Source organism: Stegostoma tigrinum, chromosome 18 (assembly GCF_030684315.1).
Source record: "Stegostoma tigrinum isolate sSteTig4 chromosome 18, sSteTig4.hap1, whole genome shotgun sequence".
NCBI lineage: Eukaryota > Metazoa > Chordata > Chondrichthyes > Orectolobiformes > Stegostomatidae > Stegostoma > Stegostoma tigrinum.
The window spans coordinates 42228904-42251677 of record NC_081371.1 but is presented as its reverse complement, the minus strand read 5'-3'; the positions used below and the strand labels follow the sequence as shown (position 1 = coordinate 42251677).

The window sequence follows — 22774 nt, the reverse complement described above, 5'->3', positions numbered from 1 at the left end:
AAAATTGAGTGGATAACTTCTTTGGTCATTAGGAGAAAGGGAATAATTAAGCAAATATACTCAAGTTTCAAGACTAGGATCAAAACAATACTCACCTAACAAATATATGGCTACCTAACATGAGTTTTTAAAAAGTATTAAACAGCAAAAATGTCATTAATTTTTTTTGAGGAAATCAAATAATATGTATAAAGGAATGCATTTGACATTGATAAGAACTGCTATTTGATAAATTACCAAGATCTATCTAATTCACTAAAAAAATTGAAATGGTAAACTAGCATTTTTGGTTGCAGGGTTTGCAGACTGGATAAAGGAGGCATTAAAATGGGAGTAATGCAGGTATGGTTAAAGAAACAATCACAGCTGAGATGAACAATTGCATACTAGAATGTGAAAGATCGATTGAAATGACAGGAGTACACTGAAGATGTCAAAGAAGTCAAAGGGAGATGGATGATCAAGCACGTCAGTAAAATTTTGGCAAGTGTGGAGAGGATAAGGTGGTCGTAGTATTCGATGTTAAAGTCAGCTTTAAATGTACGAAGCCCAGAAAAATCTTCAAATACACTCAGATCAAATTTTTAAGCCTGTTTATAGCAAGGAACAACTCTGGATATTGTTGTAGAAAATTAAGATAGACAGGTGGAAGAGGCATCAGCAGTAGAACATTTTTGGTGACACTGTCGATAATACTGCTAGATTTAGCATAGCTCTTAAAAAGGACGAAGATAGATGAAGTGTAAATGTTTTGAATTGGAGAAGGGCAATTTAATAAGCTGGGATGTGATTCATGAAAAGTGGACTGCACACTACTATTTATTTCTTTGGATAGCCAGCGGACTTCAAAGGTCAAATGACATTTTGTGATTCAAGGTAATTCAGTAGTGTAACTGGCAAGCTATTGTCAAGATTCTCAGCCTATTGCAGGGTTGAGCACTGGCTTCCCAGGTCAAAAGAGACAGACAGTTTTTCAGCCTTAAAGGCATCAGCTGAGGCCTTGCTCCTCAAGGAATCCAACAGTGAGACTGTAAGATTTTATGCTTCTTGGCACGAGGCGCATGTTGCGGGGAGATGGGGAAATCAAGAGGTCAGAAGCCAGGAAAGGGGCACGGTTTCCAGAGACCCCACCTTCCACTACATATTTCCCATTGTCCCCAGGCAGACAAAAGTTACCTACTTCAGGAACCTGGCACCTTTCCTGCCATCAGCAAGAAAGTAATTGGGGAGGTGGCAAGTTGATGCAATCAGTGGCTGCTATTTGACTACCTAGGAGTTTTAATTGGTGGCAGGTCAAGGTAATGACCCATGGATCTTCTCACTCTGAACATAATTGGTAAAGTAGCCCAAAGGGAGCAAGGATCACTCCAGGACCAACTTGTCCAAATGTTTCCCTTCCTTGCCATCTCTTTCACCATTAGAACAGGAAGACAAGAATATCGAGAATGGAAGAGAACACCCAAGCGGTTAACCAGGAGAAAGAAATTAGAGTATGGGATGAAGCTGGATAGGAGTAAAAATGGATAGAAAGAGTTTCTACACATATTTAAGAAGGAAAAAGAGTGAGTCATGGTTCTTTAGAGAGTGACAACAGGGAGTGCCATGACTATAGGTCAAAAACCCCAACATTTTTTCTTAAACAGGACCTCTAGTGACACAAGATAACTAAAGGGGTAAAAATTTCACTGTAGACATGTAGCACTTAAAGCTATCAAAGAAAATATAAACAGACTGGGCTATCAATGGTTTTTTGTTTACTAACTCGTGGGACATGGGACGTGGGCATCACTGGTGGGCCAACATTTATTGCTTATCCCTAGCTGCCCTTGAGAAGGTGGTAGTTAGCCACCTCCTTGAACCACTACAGCCTGTGTGCTGTAGATAGACCCACAATGCATTTGGGAGGAAATTCCACAATTTTTACCCAGCGATAGTGAAGGAATGGCAATATGTTTCCCAGTCAGGATAGTGAGTGGCTTGGAGGAAAACTTGCAGGTGGCAATATTCCCACGTACCTGTTGCCCATGTCCTTCTAGGTGGAAGTGACTGTGGGTTTGGAAGGTGTAGTCTAAGGATCTTTGGTGAATTTCTGCAGTGCATCTTGCAGATGGTATAGAACATAGAACATAGAACATAGAACAGTACAGCACAGAACAGGCCCTTCAGCCCACAATGTTGTGCCGACCATTGATCCTCATGGATGCACCCTCAAATTTCTGTGACCATATGCATGTCCAGCAGTCTCTTAAATGACCCCAATGACCTTGCTTCCACAACTGCTGCTGGCAACGCATTCCATGCTCTCACAACTCTCTGCGTAAAGAACCTGCCTCTGACATCCCCTCTATACTTTCCACCAACCAGCTTAAAACTATGACCCCTCGTGCTAGCCATTTCTGCCCTGGGAAATAGTCTCTGGCTATCGACTCTATCTATGCCTCTCATTATCTTGTATACCTCAATTAGGTCCCCTCTCCTCCTCCTTTTCTCCAATGAAAAGAGACCGAGCTCTGAACTGCTATTGCTGAGCGTTGGTGATGGACGGAGTAGGTGTGTGTGGATGTGGTGCTAATCAAGAGTGCTGCTTTGTCTTGGGTGGTATTAAGTCTTTTGAGCATTGTTGGAGTTGCACCCACCCAGGTAAATGAAAAGTATTCCATCACACTCCTGACTTGTGTCTTGTAGATGGTGGACAGGCTTTGGGGAATTAGGAAGTGAGTTAGTTGCTTCAGCATTCCTAGCCTTTGACTTGCTTTTGAAGCCATTGTGTTTAAGTAGCAAGTCCATTTGAGTTGCTGGTCAATGGTAACCCATGAGATGGTGCTAATGGGGTAACATCATTTACTGTAAAGGAATGATGGTTTAGATTATCTCTTTTTGTAGATGGCCATTGCCTTGCATTTTTGTGCCAAGCATGTTACTTACCACTTGTCAGCCCAAGCTTGGATATTGTCCACATCTTTTTGCATTTGAACATGGAATGCTTCAGTGTGTGAGGAATCTTGAAAGATGCTGAACATTACAAAATAATCAGCAAACATTCCCACTTTCTGATCTTATGATGGGGAGAAGACCATTGATGAAGCAGCTGAAGATGGTTGGGCCTAAGACTGAGGAACTCCTGCAGAGATGTCCTGGAGCTGAGATGACTGGCCTCCTATAACCATGACCATCTTCCTATGTGTCAGGAATGACTCCAACGATGAAGAGTTTACCCCCTGCTTCCCATTAATTCCGGTTTTGCCTGGGCTCCTTGATGCCACACTTGGTCAAATGTGGCCTTGATGTCAAGGATTGTCATTCTCACCTTACCTGTGCAATTCACCTGTTTAAGCATGTTTAAACCAAGGCTTCAATGAGGTCAGGACTTGAGTAGCCCTGGCGGAATCCTAATTGGGCATTAGTTTGCAGCGGATAGGTCATTAGCTCTTGAATCTCTGTTTTGCCCAGCACAGAATAATACCTACTAGATCACTGAAACTATGGGTTAATTATTACCACTTTGTGATCTTTTTTGTCTGGCCTATATCTGACTCCAGACCTACAGCATCGTGGTTGACTCTTAAACACTCTGACATGACTTAGCAAACCAAGTCAAGGGAAATGATGGCACTGCTAGTAATATTCAAATTCCATGAAATATTAAAGAAAAAAAATCGAATGGAATGTTCCAATTACACATAAAGAGCAAGAGATAGGCATTGTTCTTAACAAAGTACTTCACATCTGTTTCACAAAAAGCAGGGTGATGCAGCCTTTGTAGGTAATGGGAATGTCGAATATATGACAGCATAAACATACTGAGAGAGGAAACATTCAGAGGTTTAGCACATTTGGAAGTGAATAAATTGCATGGTTTGGGCATAATTTATCCCAGATGAAGCAAATAGTGGACTCTAACTACAATCTTCTAATCCAGTTTGGCCAAGTCATTGCGCCAGAGAACTGGAAGAGTGCTCATACTGTACCAGCGTTTATAAGTGGAGGAAGTGGTTATATAGTGGTCACCATAACATCACTGGTAGAAAGATTATTGTAAAAAAATTTGAGGTGACAGTATAAGTCGTCATTTAGAAATGCACAGATTAACCAAGCATAGGAAGCAAGAACTGGTTACGTGTAACAACTCAGGAAGCCCAACTGGAAAGGGATTTCATCTATTGTTGAAAACCAAAACACAGCCAAAAGAACATCTGATGCTGTAAATCAGGAACAAAAACAAAGTTGCTGGAAAAGCTCAGCAAGTCTGGCCGCATCTGTGAAGAAAAAAAATCAGAGTTAACGTTTCGGGTCCAGTGACCCTTCCTCAGAACTGAGGAAGGGTTACTGGACCTGAAACGTTAACTCTGAGCTTTTCTATCAACTTTGATTTTATACTAAATAGAGCCACTAGTCATGGCATACATAGGCTACTCCCAGCTTGGTACAGGTAAGTTCAGGACATCCATCCCTGGGCCTACTTTATATTTTCTAATCAACCTGTTCAGAGATATTATTAAACACCTTTGAAGCAAAAAGGACCTGAACCCGGGTCTCAAAGTTCAGCCAGAAGGACACGACTATGACACCATAGCAGCCCTTCTGGGTCTGCTAATAGATATTCTTTATCAATTTGTTCAGAGATATTATGACACATCACTAGACCAGGAAGGGGCTTGAATCTGGATCTTTGGTCCAGAGTTAGGGATACTACCCCTGTACCACAACAGCCCTTTGGATCTGATTTCTTTTTATACATCGACAATCACACACAATCAAATGACTTTTCCACCACCAAAGAACCGTGACTTTTGTTCTTGTTTTTATCAATTAACCATCGCCAGATAGAAATTTACATGCAAAGCCTATATGGGGCAATCAGAACCATGAAAAGTGAAGCATGGGGGTAGGGAGAGGGGGAAGGGGCTAAATCAAAATGAAGTCGGAGGGGTAAGTAAAGGTTTGTATCCCTTGTGGTGTCCAATTGTCTCTAAAGCCATCGACAGCATTGATAGCTTTTGCATGCTCCGTGGTCCAAGGACACCTGGGCTCAAACATAACCACGGAAGGGGGGCAGCTGGGTCTGCTTTGTAAAGGGCTCAGGTGGTGAATTCTTGCTGGACAGGACATTGCTTGTTACCGAAGGAACTCATACTCAACAAACTCCAGGGGGAGATTAATTAGTGAATCATTGAACCCAAAACATTAACTCTGATTTCCTTCCACAGATGCTGCCAGACATGCTGACCTTGTCAGGGTTATCACATGAAAGAAAAATCTGCAGAAGAATTGTACTGGACTTAAAATGTTAATTCTGTATCTTTGTTCACAAATGGGTCCACATAGGACACAAGGAAAACCACAACAGAAGAGGCCTTAGGAACCACTGATCCAAAGTTACATGTTTATTGCAAGCAACGTACACTCAGCACGAGCACTCACTGAATAAGTTCTTTTACAGTTGAAGAATAGAATTCTATTAAAAATTTCTGACATTATCCTTAAAATATATTTGCTAAAGTAAATGCTATCCATTCATTTTATCTCACCTGAATAATGGTGACAGCTTTATGTCTGATCTCTTGACTTCCAATAAATATCTTGCATTTTCTAGACGGAGCTTGAGTAGTTTTCCGGAAGGCAACTTTCATCCGTTTGCGGTAATCTCTCCATGCAGCCTGTATCACTGAAGCAGCATTATGAAGTATCATGCACATTTGAATTTCTTTGCGTATAATATATCCTCGCCAGCGGGACTGTAAGACAATGGCTGCATGGCTGCAAGCACAAGGTTATTGAAACATACCATTGTTAATCAGGACAAACAGAAAGTAATTATGTAAAATACAAAATATGTTGTATTTGTTCAATCTTTAAAATGATAACGTTATCCTAGTTTTGTTTTGAGGGATTTGTACTCAATTATGTCTTAACTAGCTTAGAATAGACATGTATTACAAAGAAAATAATTGGCAAATTATTTTAAATGCTCATCTTTTTTCCTCCGGTCACTTACTTTATAAATGGTCATTTCTCCTGTCTCCACCTCCCAGTGATCTATTTCTAGCTATTTTTTTTCTCACCAACACACCTCCAGGTGATGCGCTCCAACGGTGATGGTCTAAATTGAATTCTTACAACTCCCAGCTGTACCTCTTTCGGACACATCAGGACTCCTCATCTGTCTGGGCTGTTGGCGTGCTTCCGCAACATCAGTTGTGGATAACTTACAAACTTCTTGAGCAAACATCAAGAAGGCCCAATCATCATCTTTGAGTGCTGCATTAAACTGCACTTTTTTTGCCTTTGATTCCATCTCAGTCACTTTTTCAGGATAAAGTTTACAACTTCACCATTCTATTTGGCCACAAGCTGATTTTATAAGCCTAAATTCTCTTCATCTCTGTAACAATGGTTGTATCTGTTAACGTGCCATTATCACTTCCAAATCAATTATTCTAATTGATTTTCAGGCAGCACGGTGGCTCAGTGGTTAGCACTGCTGGCTCACAGCGCCAGGGACCTGGGTTCAATTCTAGCCTCGGGCAACTGTCTGTGCGGAGTTTGCACATTCTCCCCATGTCTGTGAGAGTTTGCTCTGGTTTCCTCCCACAGTCCAAAGATGTGCAGGCTAGGTGGATTGGCCATGTTATTTTGCCCATAGCATTCAGGGGTGTGTGCGTTATAGGGGGATGGTTCTGGATGGGATCGTCCAAGGGTCGGTGTGGACTTGTTGGGCCAAAATGCCTGTTTCCACACTGTAGGGAATCAAATCTAATGCTCCTCTGTTTGGGCTCCCACCACCTATATTGCTTAAACTCCAGCTTTCCCATTTCTCAGCTGCTCAAATCCTAATGAATACCAAGTTCTGTTCAGTCTTCACGTGAGTTCACTGATTCACATGGCCTCCTTATCGCTCCAGATCATAAATTTTGGGATTTTTGTTCGTATATTCAAATTTCGTGGCTTCACTACTAATTATCTTTGTGTCAGCCTAGACAATGCCACCTACGTCCAATGAGCAAATAAAAATTATTTGTGACAAGAAAAATAAGTGCAAATTCCTAGTTTTTGAAGTAATTGACCATATGTCTTGAGACTGTGGTGGAGGTAATCCAGTTTGGCTTTCAAAAGGGAACTGAATCATTATCTGGAAAGTAAAACTTTGCAGGCTCTGGTGAAAAGTCAAGTGAGAGGCACAAAGTGAATTATTTTTGCAGAGAGCTGGTACAGGTACGACAGGCTGAATATCCTTCTTCTTTGCCGTAACAGTTTACAATTCTCTCTTAAAAATATATATAATGCACAAGAAAACTTGAACATATACAAGAAATCTGAATGTGAGTTTGCTCGCTGAGCTGGAAGGTTAGTTTTCAGACGTTTTGTCACCATTCTAGGTAACATCATCAGTGAGCCTCCGATGAAGCACTGGTGTTATGTACTGCTTTCTATTTATCTGTTTAAACAGATAAATAGAAAGCGGGACATAACACCAGTGCTTCATCGGAGGCTCACTGATGATGTTACCTAGAATGGTGACGAAATGTCTGAAAACTAACCTTCCAGCTCAGCGAGCAAACTCACATCCAGAACCTCAAACTGAGCTACAAATCTTCTCAAAACTCGCATATACAAGAAATGCATGAAGAGAGCTAAACCAAAAATTTGAGTGCTTCCAAAAACTTAGAATACAAGAAGAGCTGGCTACAAAACTGCTTGTACTAAACATATTACATTAAACTTTTTTATACACCACCACTCTTGGACAGCTAATTCTTCTTGCTGTTTACTGCTTTTTTATAAATCACGTTCTGTCTGGCTTAGGTCATCTTCACAAGGTTAAACCAGAAAATCATGTACAAAGAATCATAAGAATGGAGAAGCCAGAGGGAGGAAGATATTTGTCGGCCACACTATCACAATGGCCACAGTATATATGTTTTTAAAAAGCAAAGCTTATGAGAACAAGGCAATTTGGAAGTGCCCTTGTTTCTAACTGCATTACTGGTTGATGTAACACTAAAATATATGTTTTCTGAAAATCACAGAGTCTCTGCTTCTTACATTACTCTACCATCTTTTGTATACACCAACCAAACAATTCAACTTACACGCAATGGAAAGCACACAGGTCCATCATTACAGAGGAAGAGATTTGATATCATATAATGAATTGTGGTTAATATAGACTGTAGTCTCTGCTATAGTTTAGGTAGTCGTGGGTCTGCTGTTTATTTTTGCTTATTGAATTTCCAAAGGTTTTGAGCTACCGTAAAAATCCAATACATAAATGATAACAACATTCTAATTGTGTTCTTACTTTTCTAAGTTGTCTTCTGAAGTACAGTGTTGATGCTTATCGATCAAATGCTCTTTATTCTGTGGTTGTGACTCTATTTTGTTATATTTAGAATATACTGGACTTTTGGTTGTTTGGAAATTCTGCAGAGTACTTCCCTCCTGGTTTACAAGGAGTCTGGGGTCACCATGCTCAGAAAGCTGACAAGCAAGATGTGAATGATCACTTTGCTTGATCTTTTCAGAAGCGTGGGTAACAGCAGTCTGAACTGGGTCAGAAACAACTTTTCTGTCAGCATTCTGGCTATTTTCGTTCGTATGATTGATGGTCAGCTTATTACATAGCTTTTCAGCATTGAGTTCTTCCTCATGAAGACTATTAGGATGTTTTTTCTGTTCAGCGAGGCATAATTCTCCATACTCATGGGCATATCTACATTCTTCAGCCAGCTGCATCAGTTCTTCACAGTGTTGACAGCGTGTTTCTATAATGTCCAAAGAGTCCAATCTGTCATTAAAAAGCACAAATGCACATTAAAAACAAAGTGCTGCATTTTACATACTGAAGCTAAGGATAAGAATGGCATGAAAGCAGCAAAGTTCACATCAGGCATTACCATTATCAGGAATTCAGGGAAAGAAGTTAACTGGATGGAATACTTGGAAAAATTGGAGGTTTATTTTTCGAAATTTACCCTTCATCAAGAATATCATTACATTTTGTTCTGGAGTGGTTGAGGTAAATTAAATACATTTACTTAAAAGGAAGCTATATCAATGCAATTATCTTTCTTTATTCTTTCATGGATGTGGGGATCACTAGGGAGGCCAGTATTTGTTGCCCATTCCTCACTGGCCTCGAACCCAGAGGCTTGCTAGGCCACTTCAAAGGGCAGTTAAAAGTCAACAGTACCACTGAGAGTCTGAAGTCACATAAAGATTAGGTAGATAAATCTGGCAGACTTTCTTCCCTCAAGATTGTTGGAAAAACTCAATTGGTTCAATCCATCTACTATAGAATACAACTGATGCTCCCACAGTATTAGCCTGGCCCTTTAGATTATACATCCAGTGACATTGCCACTAGGCCATTACCTTCTAGAAGGTCATGAAAAGGGTGAGATGAATTAAGGTAAGAGTGATATTGGTCAAAATTGGCCTGTGATAGGATTAGGGTGTAGGGTTAACTGTCTTTTTCTGTGCTGCAAATTTTACAGAATTGTCTACAAAATATATTGTCAATATTTGTCAATGGTAACCTAGAAAACATGTTAATTAATGACATACTAAGCTATTACAAGCATGAGTTTTACTTGCAATCTCTTTCAACCAATTTTATTATTGTCTGCAAACTGTATGCCCACCATCTTCCGCAACCTCCTGCCTACAATCTGATGGAAATCACTAGAAAACAAACAGTATCCAGTTATGGAGATAGCAAGAACTACAGATGCTGGAGTCAGAGATAACACAGTGTGGAGCTGGAGGAACACAGCAGGACAGACAGCATCAGGGAATAGGAAAGTTGAATTTTCGGGTAGGGACACTCCTTCAGAAATGGGGGACGGGGAAGGGAGTTCGGAAATAAATAGAGAGGAAGGGTGGGGCTGAGGAAGATAGGTGGGATGGTGACAAGTGAATGTAGGTGGGGAGTGGTAGGGATTGGTCAGTGAGATGGGAGGACAGGTTGTGTCAGGTCAAGGGGGAGGGAATAAGAGGTAGGGTTGGTCATGGGATGAGCCCGGGGCGTGGGGAGATTATCCAGTGATGTTGAGTCTCAACCTTGGTCAGGTCAAGGGGGAGGGAATAAGAGGTAGGGTTGGTCATGGGATGAGCCCGGGGCGTGGGGAGATTATCCAGTGATGTTGAGTCTCAACCTTGGTCCCTGGCAAATCCTCCACGCCTTCTGTTACAGGCCAGGGATGTTATTGAAATAGTAGATGACAACCACGACTTGCACTTATTTGGCAATTTTAATACCATAAAATATCCCAAGTGCACATGAAACAAAGCTGACACCTTCCCAAATGAGAAGATACTAAATAGGTGACCAAAGTTCAGTCAAAGAGATAAGGTTAGAGAGCTTTTTAAAGGAGGAAAGAGAGGTACAGAGGCAGTATGGCATATGAACAACATTCCAGAATTTTGATCCTGTACGGTAAAAACACCAGTCTCCAATAATGAAACAATTAAAATCAAAGACTACAAGCTGCTGGAATTTGAAGAACACAGAGAACACAAATGTTGCATGAGGTAGAGGAGGTTGCGAAGACTGGAAGCAAAATCATGGAATGATTTGAGGGCCAAAGGCCAAAGTTTTAAAATTGGCGTTGCCAGATAGGGAGCTAATATAGGTCAATGGGTAAAGTGATGTGTGAACAATACTGCATCTGAATCAGGATAAAAAAAAGCAATTTGGATGACCTCAATTTAATATGCAGTGAGAGATTGAAGGCGAGTCAAGAGAATATTGAAATATTCAAGTTTAGCAGTAACAAAAGATGGAATTAAAAGCAGACAAGGTGAAGCAGAGGCACAAGTCAGGCAATGTTAGTGAGGTAGAAATAGACAGACACAGTGATGGAGTGGATGTATGCTGGAAGTTCACCTTAAGAGTTAAATAAGACACTGAGTTTGAGAACAGTCTGGTTTAAAAGTTTGAGCAAGGGTTGGAGTCAATTGCTGGACATGTAGATGACATCAGAATCAGGGAACAGATAGGATTAGAAGGAAAAAGGAAGTGTGGGTAATGTGGGAGGAGGATTCTAGCTGTCAAACTGGAGGAGGTAGAAAAGCAGAGAGAACCATGGAAGGATTTAAGGAAGGATTAGGATTTAATCTTTACAAGGCTAGAATCCAATATAGATTAGTAAAATAAGCATGGAAGAATGAGAAAAAAAAATGCTGTGGAGAAGTTTCTGCTGAGCTTAATTTCACGAAGAGGGAAGAATAGCTAGACGAGGACAATGTTAAAATTCAAAAGCAAAATCCGTGCATGCTGGAAATCTGAAATTAAAAACAAACAAAAATGTCAGAAATGGCACGTTAGGTGACATCTGTAGGCATAGAAAAAGCAGGTAATGTTTTAGGACAATGGCCTTTCATCAGATCTGGCAAAATTCAGCAATTCAGATGAAATTGGCAGCAGGGGCATGGTGGAAAAGAACAAAAGGGAAGGTTTGTGATAGATTGGAAAGTAAGAGCACTGAACTAATGTAAGAGTTAGTGGTGGAGGGCCAATAGGAGTTCAAATTATTGTCAATACCAAGTACAGAAGGCTGGAAAATGCCAAATCAAAAGATGAAATGTTGTTCCTCCAACTCACAATAATGCATCAATGAAGGTCCATGTATGCCGAGGACAAACAAGGATAGCACAAGGCAAAGCGGAGAATTAACATGACTGGTGACTGGAAGCTCAGGTTCCATAAGACACAGGAGCAGAAGTTAGTTATTTGACACATCACATTTGCTCTGCCATTCAATAAGATCATAGCTGATCTGATAATCCTCAACTTCACTTTCCTGCTTTTTTCCAGTAACCCTCGATTCCCTTTTCAGCTTTGAATATACTTAACAACTTAGCTTCTATATGCATCTCTGGGCAAGAATTCTGCAGATTCACGACCCTGTGACAGAAGAAATTCTTCCTCATTTTGTCCTAACTTGGTGATCCTTTACTCTGAGATTATGCCCTCTGGTCCTAGATTCCCCCACAAGAAAACAAACTCTCAGCATCTACCTTGTGAAGCCCCCTAAGAATTTTGTATGTTTCAATAAGGTTGCTACTCACTCTTTAAATCTTAGTGAGCATAATCCCAACCTACTCAATCTACCCTCATGAGAAAATCCCTCCATATCCTATACTGACAATCAGCCTAGTGAACCTTCTCTGGACTGCCTCCACCAGCACTACAGATCTTGCCTATATGAGGGAACCAAAACTATACACAGCATTCTGGGAGTGGTCTAATTAGTATCATATATAGTTTCGGCAGTACTTCCATATTTTCATATTCCATTCCATTTGAAACGTGATTCGATATTCCATTTGTCTCCTTAAACTGCTGAACTTGGAAGCTGGTTTTTTTGGGTTTTATTTACAAAGTCTCTCAAATCCCTTTGTGCTTTAGCTCTAAGTACTCTCCATTTTTCCAGCCTTCTTTCCGTCTGTCAATATTTTGCCCACTTGTTTAACCCGTCAGTATCCCCCAGCACACTCTTTGAGTCATCATCATCATTTCCTTTTCCACCTGTTTCTCTGTCATTCACAACCTGAACTAAAATAGTCATTTTCATAAAATCTAAATCACTAATATATATTGTAAATAATTGTAGCCCCAGCACTAATCTCTGTAGCATTCCAAAAAGCCCATCAAAAACCTTACCAAACTCACCTCACTTAGGCCCCTCATTGTCATATCCCTATGGCATCTCTCTTGTCTGATTTCTGCCCACCGCAATCCCTGACATCACTATCCCAGTACTCCCACTTCTGCACTACCAACGTACACATTTAGGACATTTGGCCAATTGCACCCACAGGAATAGCAGGGACAGCCACTTTGATCTCCCATAATATCTACCTTCATCTCATTCCATGAGGAAAACAGCCCTCAATAGCGTAGAAAGAGTCAGGACAGTGGTCTGATGCCCATCATTTGGTTCCTCACCCTTTAGGATGGTAGCATCTGACTGTGACTGGCCTGAACAGTACCTGGACTGGTTGCCCTTGATTGTGCCAGGAACCCCGTGGGAAGGTTTTCCTCCTTGAATGGCTGAGGCATGAGCCTTGTTGCAATAAAAGAGGTAGAGTGACCGTGAGGTATCAAATAGAGGATGATGGCAGGAACTCTGGTGAAGTGCAGAAGGCTACAGACTAGCAAGTTCTGCTGGACTGCTGAGAATGCACTGACTCAGGTGGGAGCCTCAGTCCAGGCTGACAGCCTGCCAGTCCTCTGCTAGTCCTGGTGAAAGAAGACAGCTTCTTGCTTTACTCTGGGTGCCTGTCTAAAAAGCAGGGTATCAATTTCCCCTTATCTACCATGTCTGGGAAAATGTCATGAACTATACAGGCAGCTCCTGACTGACAACATTTGACTTTGTGCACAACAGCTTTTTAAATTTGGTGCTGGTGCTAGAAATCCCAGAACTAGCAGTGGCGAAGGCTTCTTCGCAGAGAACATGAGAATCAAGAAAGCACTGGCCAATCAGTGTACTGCAGAAGATTGGTATATAGTTAATGAGGCAAGTTTGGGATATTAGCATACGAAAACTCCAAGTCTCTACAAACTCTCCTTAAAATGCAATGAAAATAACAGAGCTGATTTTTAGTAAAGCTCTTGCTGGGTGTCTTTGCTTCAGAATGACCTATGACATTTGATTGAATGGGCCTTTTTCATTGGTTTTCAGGGAAGGTCGCTGAATAATATTAGGCTGGAGGACGTATTTGCGTTGGCCCATCCTTAAACAGAGATGTGTTAATTTGCATGAAGATTTTGAAGGTTTAGTTAAGCATTTGCTCGAGACATGGTACCTTCAAATGTGAAGGGTTACATAATTTACAGCAGCCACTTTAACAGCTTGTTTGTGACTAGATTTTTTAAAGTAGTGACTGAAAGTTCAGAACAAGATGCAAATCTATTTAAATAATTCCAAGGGCAATTGGACTTCATGTGCTGTAGTAAAAACAAATTCACTTTTCACTTACCAACAACACTGAAGAGGGAGATTGAATGGCAGCTTGTCATTTCTGCTAACTTACCCATTCCATATATTTGGACAATATTACTAGTTCATTGCTACCACCCAGCTGCAGATGCCTGTTACTACTCTAGTTACATCTGATCTCAATTACTGCCAGGCATAAGAATTACAATTGGAATTTGTGAGTTACTTTTAACCTTGGATAAATCAATGACAATTTTGCAACGCCACTTAACAAACTGAAAAACAATTTAGGACATGATATGGGGTAAATACTTTGAGTTTAAGGCAGTATTTGCATGTTTTCACAATGGATAAAACTCTAAACTGTACTGGCTTTGAAATAAACTCAAATTGAGAAAGGATGAAACAGTCACTTGCTGTGCACCTCAAAAACATGTTATGATCTAACAGACTTAATTGACACTGAGATTGTTATCATTTTATTGACTGCCTCTGTCACTTATTCATTTTTTCATTGGCCTGTGAAGAGAAATGCCTTCAAAGCATTTGCGAAACATTGATCTCCAATTACTATGATCAAATATGGTCTGCAAGGATGCCAGAGATGAAACAAAATTAGGGAATAGCTAGTGAACATATTAATCAAGGGCTAGGCAGTTGTCAATTAGCAGTATAAATATACAGAGCAGTGGATCTTGTAGTACAATGGGTGTTTCCCTATCTTTGGACTAGGAGGCTGGGTTCAAGTCTCACCTGCTCCAACAGTGTGAAATAACACGTCTGAGCAGTTGGATTTAAAAATATCAACATGTGTAGGAAGCTAGTAGTCCGTGATGTGTGAAATTTATGGAGTTTTGTTAACTGAAAAAAAGCTCACACCAAAAGTGTAGACTTGGGCTCTTCAAACATCTTCTTCTGTATTGGAGCAGTAGCAAAGGATATCGAGTCAAAATGCAAAGATTTTAGGCATGATAAGTCCACATGTGATTTTTGAAAGTGAGCCTTAAGACCAGGGGAAGAATGAAGTTACAACATGAACCTGGGTTACTTATTTACCGAAAGGAAATCAAGTATGATCTTTGCATTTTCATCATGATAGGCACGCATGATACAAGAAGCAATGTTTTTAGGGATCAAAATCTACGATTTGAACATGAATGAAACTTTAGACAGATTGTTAACTTTCATGGATATAACTGAATAAAAAAAAGAAGATTTGAGTGCTTAGAATAATTTTGGCAAATTTAAAAAGATCAATGTTACTACTATGCAAGAGTACTTAATGGAGTTCAGTAGACTGCATGCAAGACTGTAGAAATTTCATTTGGAAATTGTCCAGTCTGTGCTGATATTTAAGTAATTTGACCATACCAAAGTATCAAGTATAGATGGCTTCTAGTTTGCATGGGAATTAAATTGTGAATAAACATACATTGTCAGAACCAATGTCAGAAGTACTGAAAAAATTGTTCTTGGAAAGCATTCTTTTCAACCAGCATTCATACTGCAAAAAGAGCAATTACTGATACTTCAAAAAATGGAGTTTTTAATATTAACAAATTGTCAAGAACATCTAGAAATGGGGTCACAGGCAACAGACTGGAAAGTAACCTGTAACTATTAGAAATGAAGGCATAAATGATATTTGAAAAGCAAAGAGAATTTGGGATTTACTATAAGAAAATGAACTTCAAAAAAGGTCAGGATGTAGTCAATCGATATTTCGGGTGTGATTCAAACTACCATTATGACATGAACTGACCAAAACACTTCAGAGAGTTTTCAAAACTAAACACGAGACAGAAGATTCAGAAGAAGAAGATGGAGGTATGGATCAATGTGAGGATGTGGTATTGTGACAAGAGGTTGCAGTCCAGTGGCAAATGTATTGGTAGAACAGCTTTCCACTGCACAATATTACACAGTGGATGCACATCTACATTGTGGGGAATAGACTGGCTAAAATGTTGCCTAGACTCTTTAAGTAAGAAGGATCAGGATAAAGTTAAGGAATTTACAACTTATACCAGTTTCAGATTTAGGGATGATAACACACCAAATGTTTGAAAACAATGATTATTCCTGATAACATAGCGAGAATCAATCATTATTTGGCACGGATACGGTGTCCAGTCAGATAATGATGTTATTAAATTGACTATCAATGCAGAAAGCACAGATGAAACTGGATAGGCAAAACAATAGAACTTTTTCTTTGGAAAATCTGTGAATTTGAAATTTACATTATTGGGGATGCAATTATATTCCCTTCAATGGAATATAATCTCTTCAATAGAGCAATTAAAAAAGCTCAATTGACTCAGAAGATAGAAACTTTGAAACCTAAAAGTAAATTGTGTTAAAATCACACAGGAAATTTGTCTATCCATTCTCCAAAAGTTCACAAATTTTAGTAAAGGCTACAGGAATAAAGGCTTAGGAGTATGATAAGTTCATATCAGCAGAAATGCACTATATGAGATTTGTAAAAAATGACAAAGGACACTGTCACAGCCGATTAGAAATTGGCCCTAATGAAAAGATTTGAACAAGATAGTGACTATGATATAGAGGTACAAAAATAATATTTTAATATAAATTGGATATTTTGGGCTGCATGCTAACTCAGTGGTTAACCTCACAGTGTCTCACAGCGCCAGAGACTCAGATTCGATTCCACCCTCCAGTGATGCGCACACACCACACAGACATTCTCCCCATTTCTGCGTGGGTTTCCACCAGGTGCTCTGGTTTGCTCCCACAGTCTAAAAATATGCAGGTTAGGTAAATCGGCCATGCTAAATTGTCCATAGTGTCCAGAGATGTAAATTAGGTAGATTAGCCATGGGAAATGCAGGGTTACAGGATTAGAGTATGGGGATGGGTCTGGGTGGGATGCTCTTTGGAGGGTTGGTGTGGACTTGCTGAAACCAAATGGCCTGTTACCGCACTGTAGTGATTCTATGAAATTATTTTATGCCATCAAAAACAATACATAGTAAATGCAAGAAGATAATTGTGAATAAAGTAATGGAAGACTGAATATGAACCAGACTTGGACTAGCAAAAAAGAATTTTCGATGATTTTGTGGAGAGTGGGAGGATAAAATTTGCTAATGATAAATCTAGAGATACGTGTACAAATGAACTGCAAAAAGCCCTTTAGCAATGTGGAATGTAAATGGAACCACTCAGTTATAGATATAATCAGACAGACACATGAACAAGCAGGGAATACAGGGATACAGGCTATATGCAGGCAGATTGGATTAGCTTAGACTGGCATTATGGTCAACACAGACATGGTGGGCTGAAGGGCCTGTTCCTGTGCTGTTCTGTCCTGTCTTCTACAATGGTTCATAAGAATATGGCAGATTAGCTGAACTGAAAATTATTGTACGCACTGTCAGGAACAGTCTATGCTGAGAATTTGTTGCAAATGAACATGCAGTTCTATGGAAGTGAGCCTGCCTTGAGAGACATGTCACGATCTGTTTAAAAGATCCCAGTTAGGAGGGGTAGGTCAATCAGTAATAATCCAGAAAGAGACAAAAAAGGTAAGACACAGGGCATGATTTATCAAGGGCAAGGAATGTATTACAAGTCAGGAGCAGAAACCCATGTGATCAAGAAGTCTTAGTGGCCATGAAAAAACTAGAAGACAAGTTAATAGAAGATGCCAAACAACAAGAATTGTAAAGCTGGAGAGAATTAGAGGTGTACACAGAGACTCCAGATAGGGTTGGCTTCCTGGATCGGTGACAAGGACTCTCCATACATAAATAAAGAGTGACCTGATGATGGGATATCTGCCTCTATGAAGTTATTTCAGAGGAAACACAAAGTCTAGTTGGCAGCAGAATTGGCTGCGCATCCAAATAAGGCTGGGCGCCAATTTTCAAGTGTTAGAATTAACTACAACTTTGAAAAATCACAAGGTATTAGTTGGGTAAACAAAACAGTGAAAAAATTAAAATTGCAGCACTATGTTTTGAAATTCACATCTTTGGGAGATACCAGGAACCTGAAAGTTGTTGCTTTTAGTGATGCTTCTTACTAAATCTTTATGATACATTCTGAAGTGCAGGAGAATTTATAATATCTCTTGTGGGAAATATTGCCTTTCAGCTTGGGAAACTAAAAAGATCAGAACAGTAGTAAAACATACATTAGAGGTAGAAACTCTCATTCCTGGTGAGGTGTTACATATAGCATTGAGTTTAGCGGGAATACTCAATGAATGCTACATTGGTAATGGATCACTACAGGATAAAGTTCATTGAACAAAACGTGTGAATGAGAAATGACTGTGGATTGATATCACAGTTTTAAAACAGATGCTGGAGAATAGAGAAATTTCAAAATTCAAATGGTTGGATAGCAGCAGTTAGCTATCTGATCGGTATATAAAAAAAGGAGCCAATGCTAAAAAAAATCTTTTCGGTACAGAGCAAAAAGATATTTGCAATTTGATACGCAAAAGGAATTTGATATATTTTCTTTTTAGTATATAACTTAGTTAAAAGGGAATCTGTTGCCTGTGGGAATGCCTGAGACCTAATGCAATAAGGGGACATGGATGGACACATTAATTAAGGGTTAATTGGGTGTGGAATCTGGCTTGATAGATCACATTTTTATTTGTCTTGCTTTAATGGTGTGCACTGTTGCTGAATTGTAAGCAGAAATGCAGATTTTACAGTAACAGAGATGTAAAGGATGGAAATAGACCCTTCAGTCCAACTTGTCCATGCTGATCAGATAACCTAAATTAATCTAGTCCCATTTGCCAGTATTTGGCTGACATTCCTCTGAACCTTTCCTACTCATACACCCATCCAGATGCCTTTTAAATATTGTAATTTTATCAGTCTCTACCACTTCCACTGGAAGCTCATTCCATACGCATACTATCCTCTGTATGAAAAAGATACCCTTTAGGTTCCCTTTAAATCTTTCCCCCTTCACCTTAACCAAATGCTTCTAGTTTTGGACTCCCCTACCCTGGGGAAAAGACCTTGGCTATTCGCCCAATGCATGTGCCTGCCACCCTTCGACCTCCGATGCTCCATGGAAAAGAGCCCCAGCCTATTCAGCCTCACCCTATAGCTCAAACCTTCCAACCTCAACAACATCATTGTAAATCTTTCCTGAACCCTTTCAAGTTTCACAACATCTTTCCTAAAGCTTATTAGAAAAGGAACAAAAATTTTAAAAAATACAAATGGTATACACATCATACAAATTCAAAGATTTAAAACACGTGGTAAAATTATAATTTAATTAATCCCAAAACAATCCTTTGTAGATTTAAATGATATAAATCCACTTCTGAATATGACCCAAAACACCACTCATTGTAAAGTAGCCAAAACACCACTCATATAATATTCAGACCAGATTCCCTGTATCAATTACCTTAATAGGTTTAAGTCACTTCTGAATTCAGTTCGAACGGCAGTTAGCTTCTTCCAGGAGCTACAACACATCTGACCTTCACTGTACTCACCTTAAAGTAACATTCTCAGGGTTTTTAATATCAGTGATTCTGATGTGGGTCTGACACTAACTTTTCATTCCAAGGTAATCTGATTGAATTTCATTCTCAGGAACACTGACCTATACACTGATCCTGTTCCAAAGTCTTCATAGGAATAATACTGCTGAGAGTTAGAAGTTAAAAACTAAAAGTTTCCACTCAGCTATGGCTGTTTCCATTCAGTTTAAAACAAACAAATTCCAGAACTAGGATAATAAAGTGTGAAGCTGGATGAACACAGCAGGCCAAGCAGCATCTCAGGAGCACAAAAGCTGACGTTTCGGGCCTAGACCCTTCATCAGAGAGGCTCCTGAGATGCTGCTTGGCCTGCTGTGTTCATCCAGCTTCACACTTTGTTATCTTGGATTCTCCAGCATCTGCAGTTCCAATTATCACAAATTCCAGAACTAGTGAGTTTTGAGAAGATTTGTAGCTCAGGGTGAGGTTCTGGATGTGAGTTTGCTCGCTGAGCTGGAAGGTTCGTTTTCAGACGTTTCATCACTTTTTTTTAAATTTGAAAAAAATATACTTTATTCATAGAATGTACAAAAAATAAAACATTTATACACCTACCCAGTCATGCAAGCCGCTCCGGGTTACCCAGGGGTTACGTACACCAACTAAAGACAAAAACAAAACAAAGAAGAAAACAAAAACAAAGCAAAGAAAATACCCCGGCAGTCGTCTCCCCGCACAGTCCCCGTTGGCCCCCTGACCAGTTGGGGAAGGCGCCAGCTGGGCCCAGTTACCAGATAGGGCCCTTTTTTCTATTCTGGACGAGGGGGGTTCATACGGTGGTCTTTCCCCACCACGCCTTTGCAGTGGTTGCCCCAAGCTTCAGCGCGTCCCTCAGCACGTAGTCCTGGATCTTGGAGTGCACCAGTCTGCAACACTCGGTCAGGGTCAGTTCTTTCAGCTGGCAGACCAGCAAGTTGTGGGCAGACCAAAGAGCATCTTTCACCGCATTGATGGTCCTGCAGGCACAGTTTATGTTGGTCTCAGTGTGCGTCCCGGGAAACAGCCCGTACAGCACGAAGTCCCGTGACACGGAGCTGCTCAGGACGAACCTCGACAAGTACCACTGCAACACCCTCCAGACGTCCTGCGCATAGGCACACTCCAGAAGTAGGTGAGTGACAGTCTCGTTCCCCGCCCCTGCAGCCGTCTTGAGGGCAGCGTGCGGTGGCGCAGAGATTCCGGGCGTGCACAAAGGATCTCACTGGCAGAGCCACTCTCACCGCCAGCCAAGCAATCTCCTTCTGCTTGTGCTTGCAAACAACTTTGGCAGTCTGCGTGGGAAACCACACGACGGGATCCACCCTCTCCTTTTCCCGAAGGGTCTCGAGGATACTACATGCTGACCACTGCCTGACGGCCTTGTGGTCAAAGGTGTTTCCTTTCAAAAATTTCTCCATGAAGGACAGGTGGGATGGCACGGTCCAAATACTCAGAGCGTTCCGCGGCAACGAGGCCAGGCCCATCCTTCGCAACACCGGGGACAGGTAGAACCTCAGTAAGTAGTGACACTTGGTGTTTGCATACTGAGGATCTACGCACAGCTTGATGCAGCCACACACAAAGGGAGCCATCAGGGCGAGGGTGGCACTCGGTACATCCTTTCCCCCGTTTTCCCGGTCTTTGTACATGGTGTCCCTGCGGACCCGGCCCATCCTCGACCCCCAAATTAAGTGGAAGATGGCCCAGGTGACCGCAGCGGCTCAGGTCCAGGTAATAGGCCAGGCCTGCACCACATACAACAGTACAGAAAGCCCCTCGCACCTGACAACCAGGTTCTTACCCGCGATGGAGAGGGACTGGAGCGTCCACCTGCCCAGCTTCTGCTTCAGTTTGGTGGTATGCTCCTCCCAAGTCTTAGTGCATGCCCCAGCTCCACCGAACCAAACACCCAGCACGTTCAGGTAGTCTGTCCTGACAGTGAAGGGGATGAAGGACCGGTCGTCCCAGTTCCCGAAGAACATGGCCTCACTCTTACCCCTATTGACTTTGGCACCCGAGGCCAGTTCAAACTGGCCGCAGATGTCCAACAGCCTACTCACCGACCGGCGATTGATACAGAAGACGGCGACGTCGTCCATGTACAGGGAGGTCTTGACGTGAAGGCCTCCGCTGCCTGGGATAGTCACGCCCTTCAGGCTCACGTCCTTCCTGATGGATGTGGCGAAGGGCTCCATACAGCACACAAACAAGGCAGGAGAGAGCGCGCAGCCCTACCTGACTCCAGATCTGATGGGAAAACTGTCCGATTCCCACCCGTTTCCGAGACTGCGCTAACGGTGTTGGTGTAGAGCAGCAAGATCCAATTGCGGATGCCCTCCCCAAACCCCAATTTGGAGAGGACGTCCCTCATGTAAGCATGAGAGACTCTGTCGAAGGCCTTCTCCTGGTCCAGGCTGACGAGGCAGGTGTCCACCCGCCTGTCCTGCATGTAGGCGATCGTATTCCTGATGAGCGCGAATCTCTCAGCAATCTTCCTGCCCGGCACAGCACAGGTTTGGTCAGGGTGAATCACTGACTCCAGGATAGACCTGACCCGGTTGGCTATGACCTTGGCCAGGATTTTGTAAGCCACGTTCAATAATGAAATGGGACGCCAATTCTTAATTTCTTCCCTCTCCCCCTTCCTCTTGTAAATGATGGTGATGATGCCCTTCCTCATGGACTTGCACATTTCCCATGCCTGAACGGCACTATCGTACACCTCCAGCAGGTCCTGGCCGACCAGGTCCCACAGAGCGGAATATCACTCGGCCGGTAAGCCTTCACTCCCGGGAGTCTTATTCCTCTCCAAGGACTTGAGGGCTCTGGTCAGCTTGTCCAGGGATATCGGCTAGTCCAGCCACTCCCTCGTGCCGTCGTCTAAGACCTCCATGATAGACGACAGGAACGACTCGGAGGCCGTGCTGTCCCTGGGCTTCGTGTCGTATAGTCCGGCATAGAAGGATCTGCTGATCCTCAAAATGTCGGGCCGAGACAACGTCACCGAGCCGTCGTCCTCCTTCAGCCGGCTAAGCACAGAGGTCTCTTTGTGCACCTTCTGAAAGAAGAAACGCGAGCACGTCTCGTCCTGCTCCACGGAGCGGACTCTGGACCGGAAGATTATCCTGGAGGCCTCCGCGGCGAAGACCGAGGCTTGCTGGCCCCTCACCTTGCGGAGGTCCTCCGTGACATCGACCCCCATCAACTGCAGAAGGAGCAGGTTCTGCACCCTTTTCTGGAGTTGTGACAGCTTTCCCTGCCTCTCTCTCGCCTTCCGAACACCCTTGAGGAC

The 22774-nt window shown here is 41.7% G+C and overlaps 1 protein-coding gene across 2 annotated transcripts in view; it reads right to left on the bottom strand.

The window, feature by feature from the left end:
• Positions 1-22774, bottom strand: part of lrriq1 (leucine-rich repeats and IQ motif containing 1) — a 220694-nt gene that overhangs the window by 80154 nt on the left and 117766 nt on the right. For both annotated transcript variants that reach the window (XM_059652467.1, XM_059652466.1), the window contains 2 exons: positions 8300-8785; positions 5529-5757 (listed from right to left, as the gene is read on the bottom strand). In XM_059652467.1, coding sequence (XP_059508450.1) covers positions 5529-5757; positions 8300-8785 — 715 coding nt within the window. The remainder of the gene's footprint in view (positions 1-5528; positions 5758-8299; positions 8786-22774) is intronic.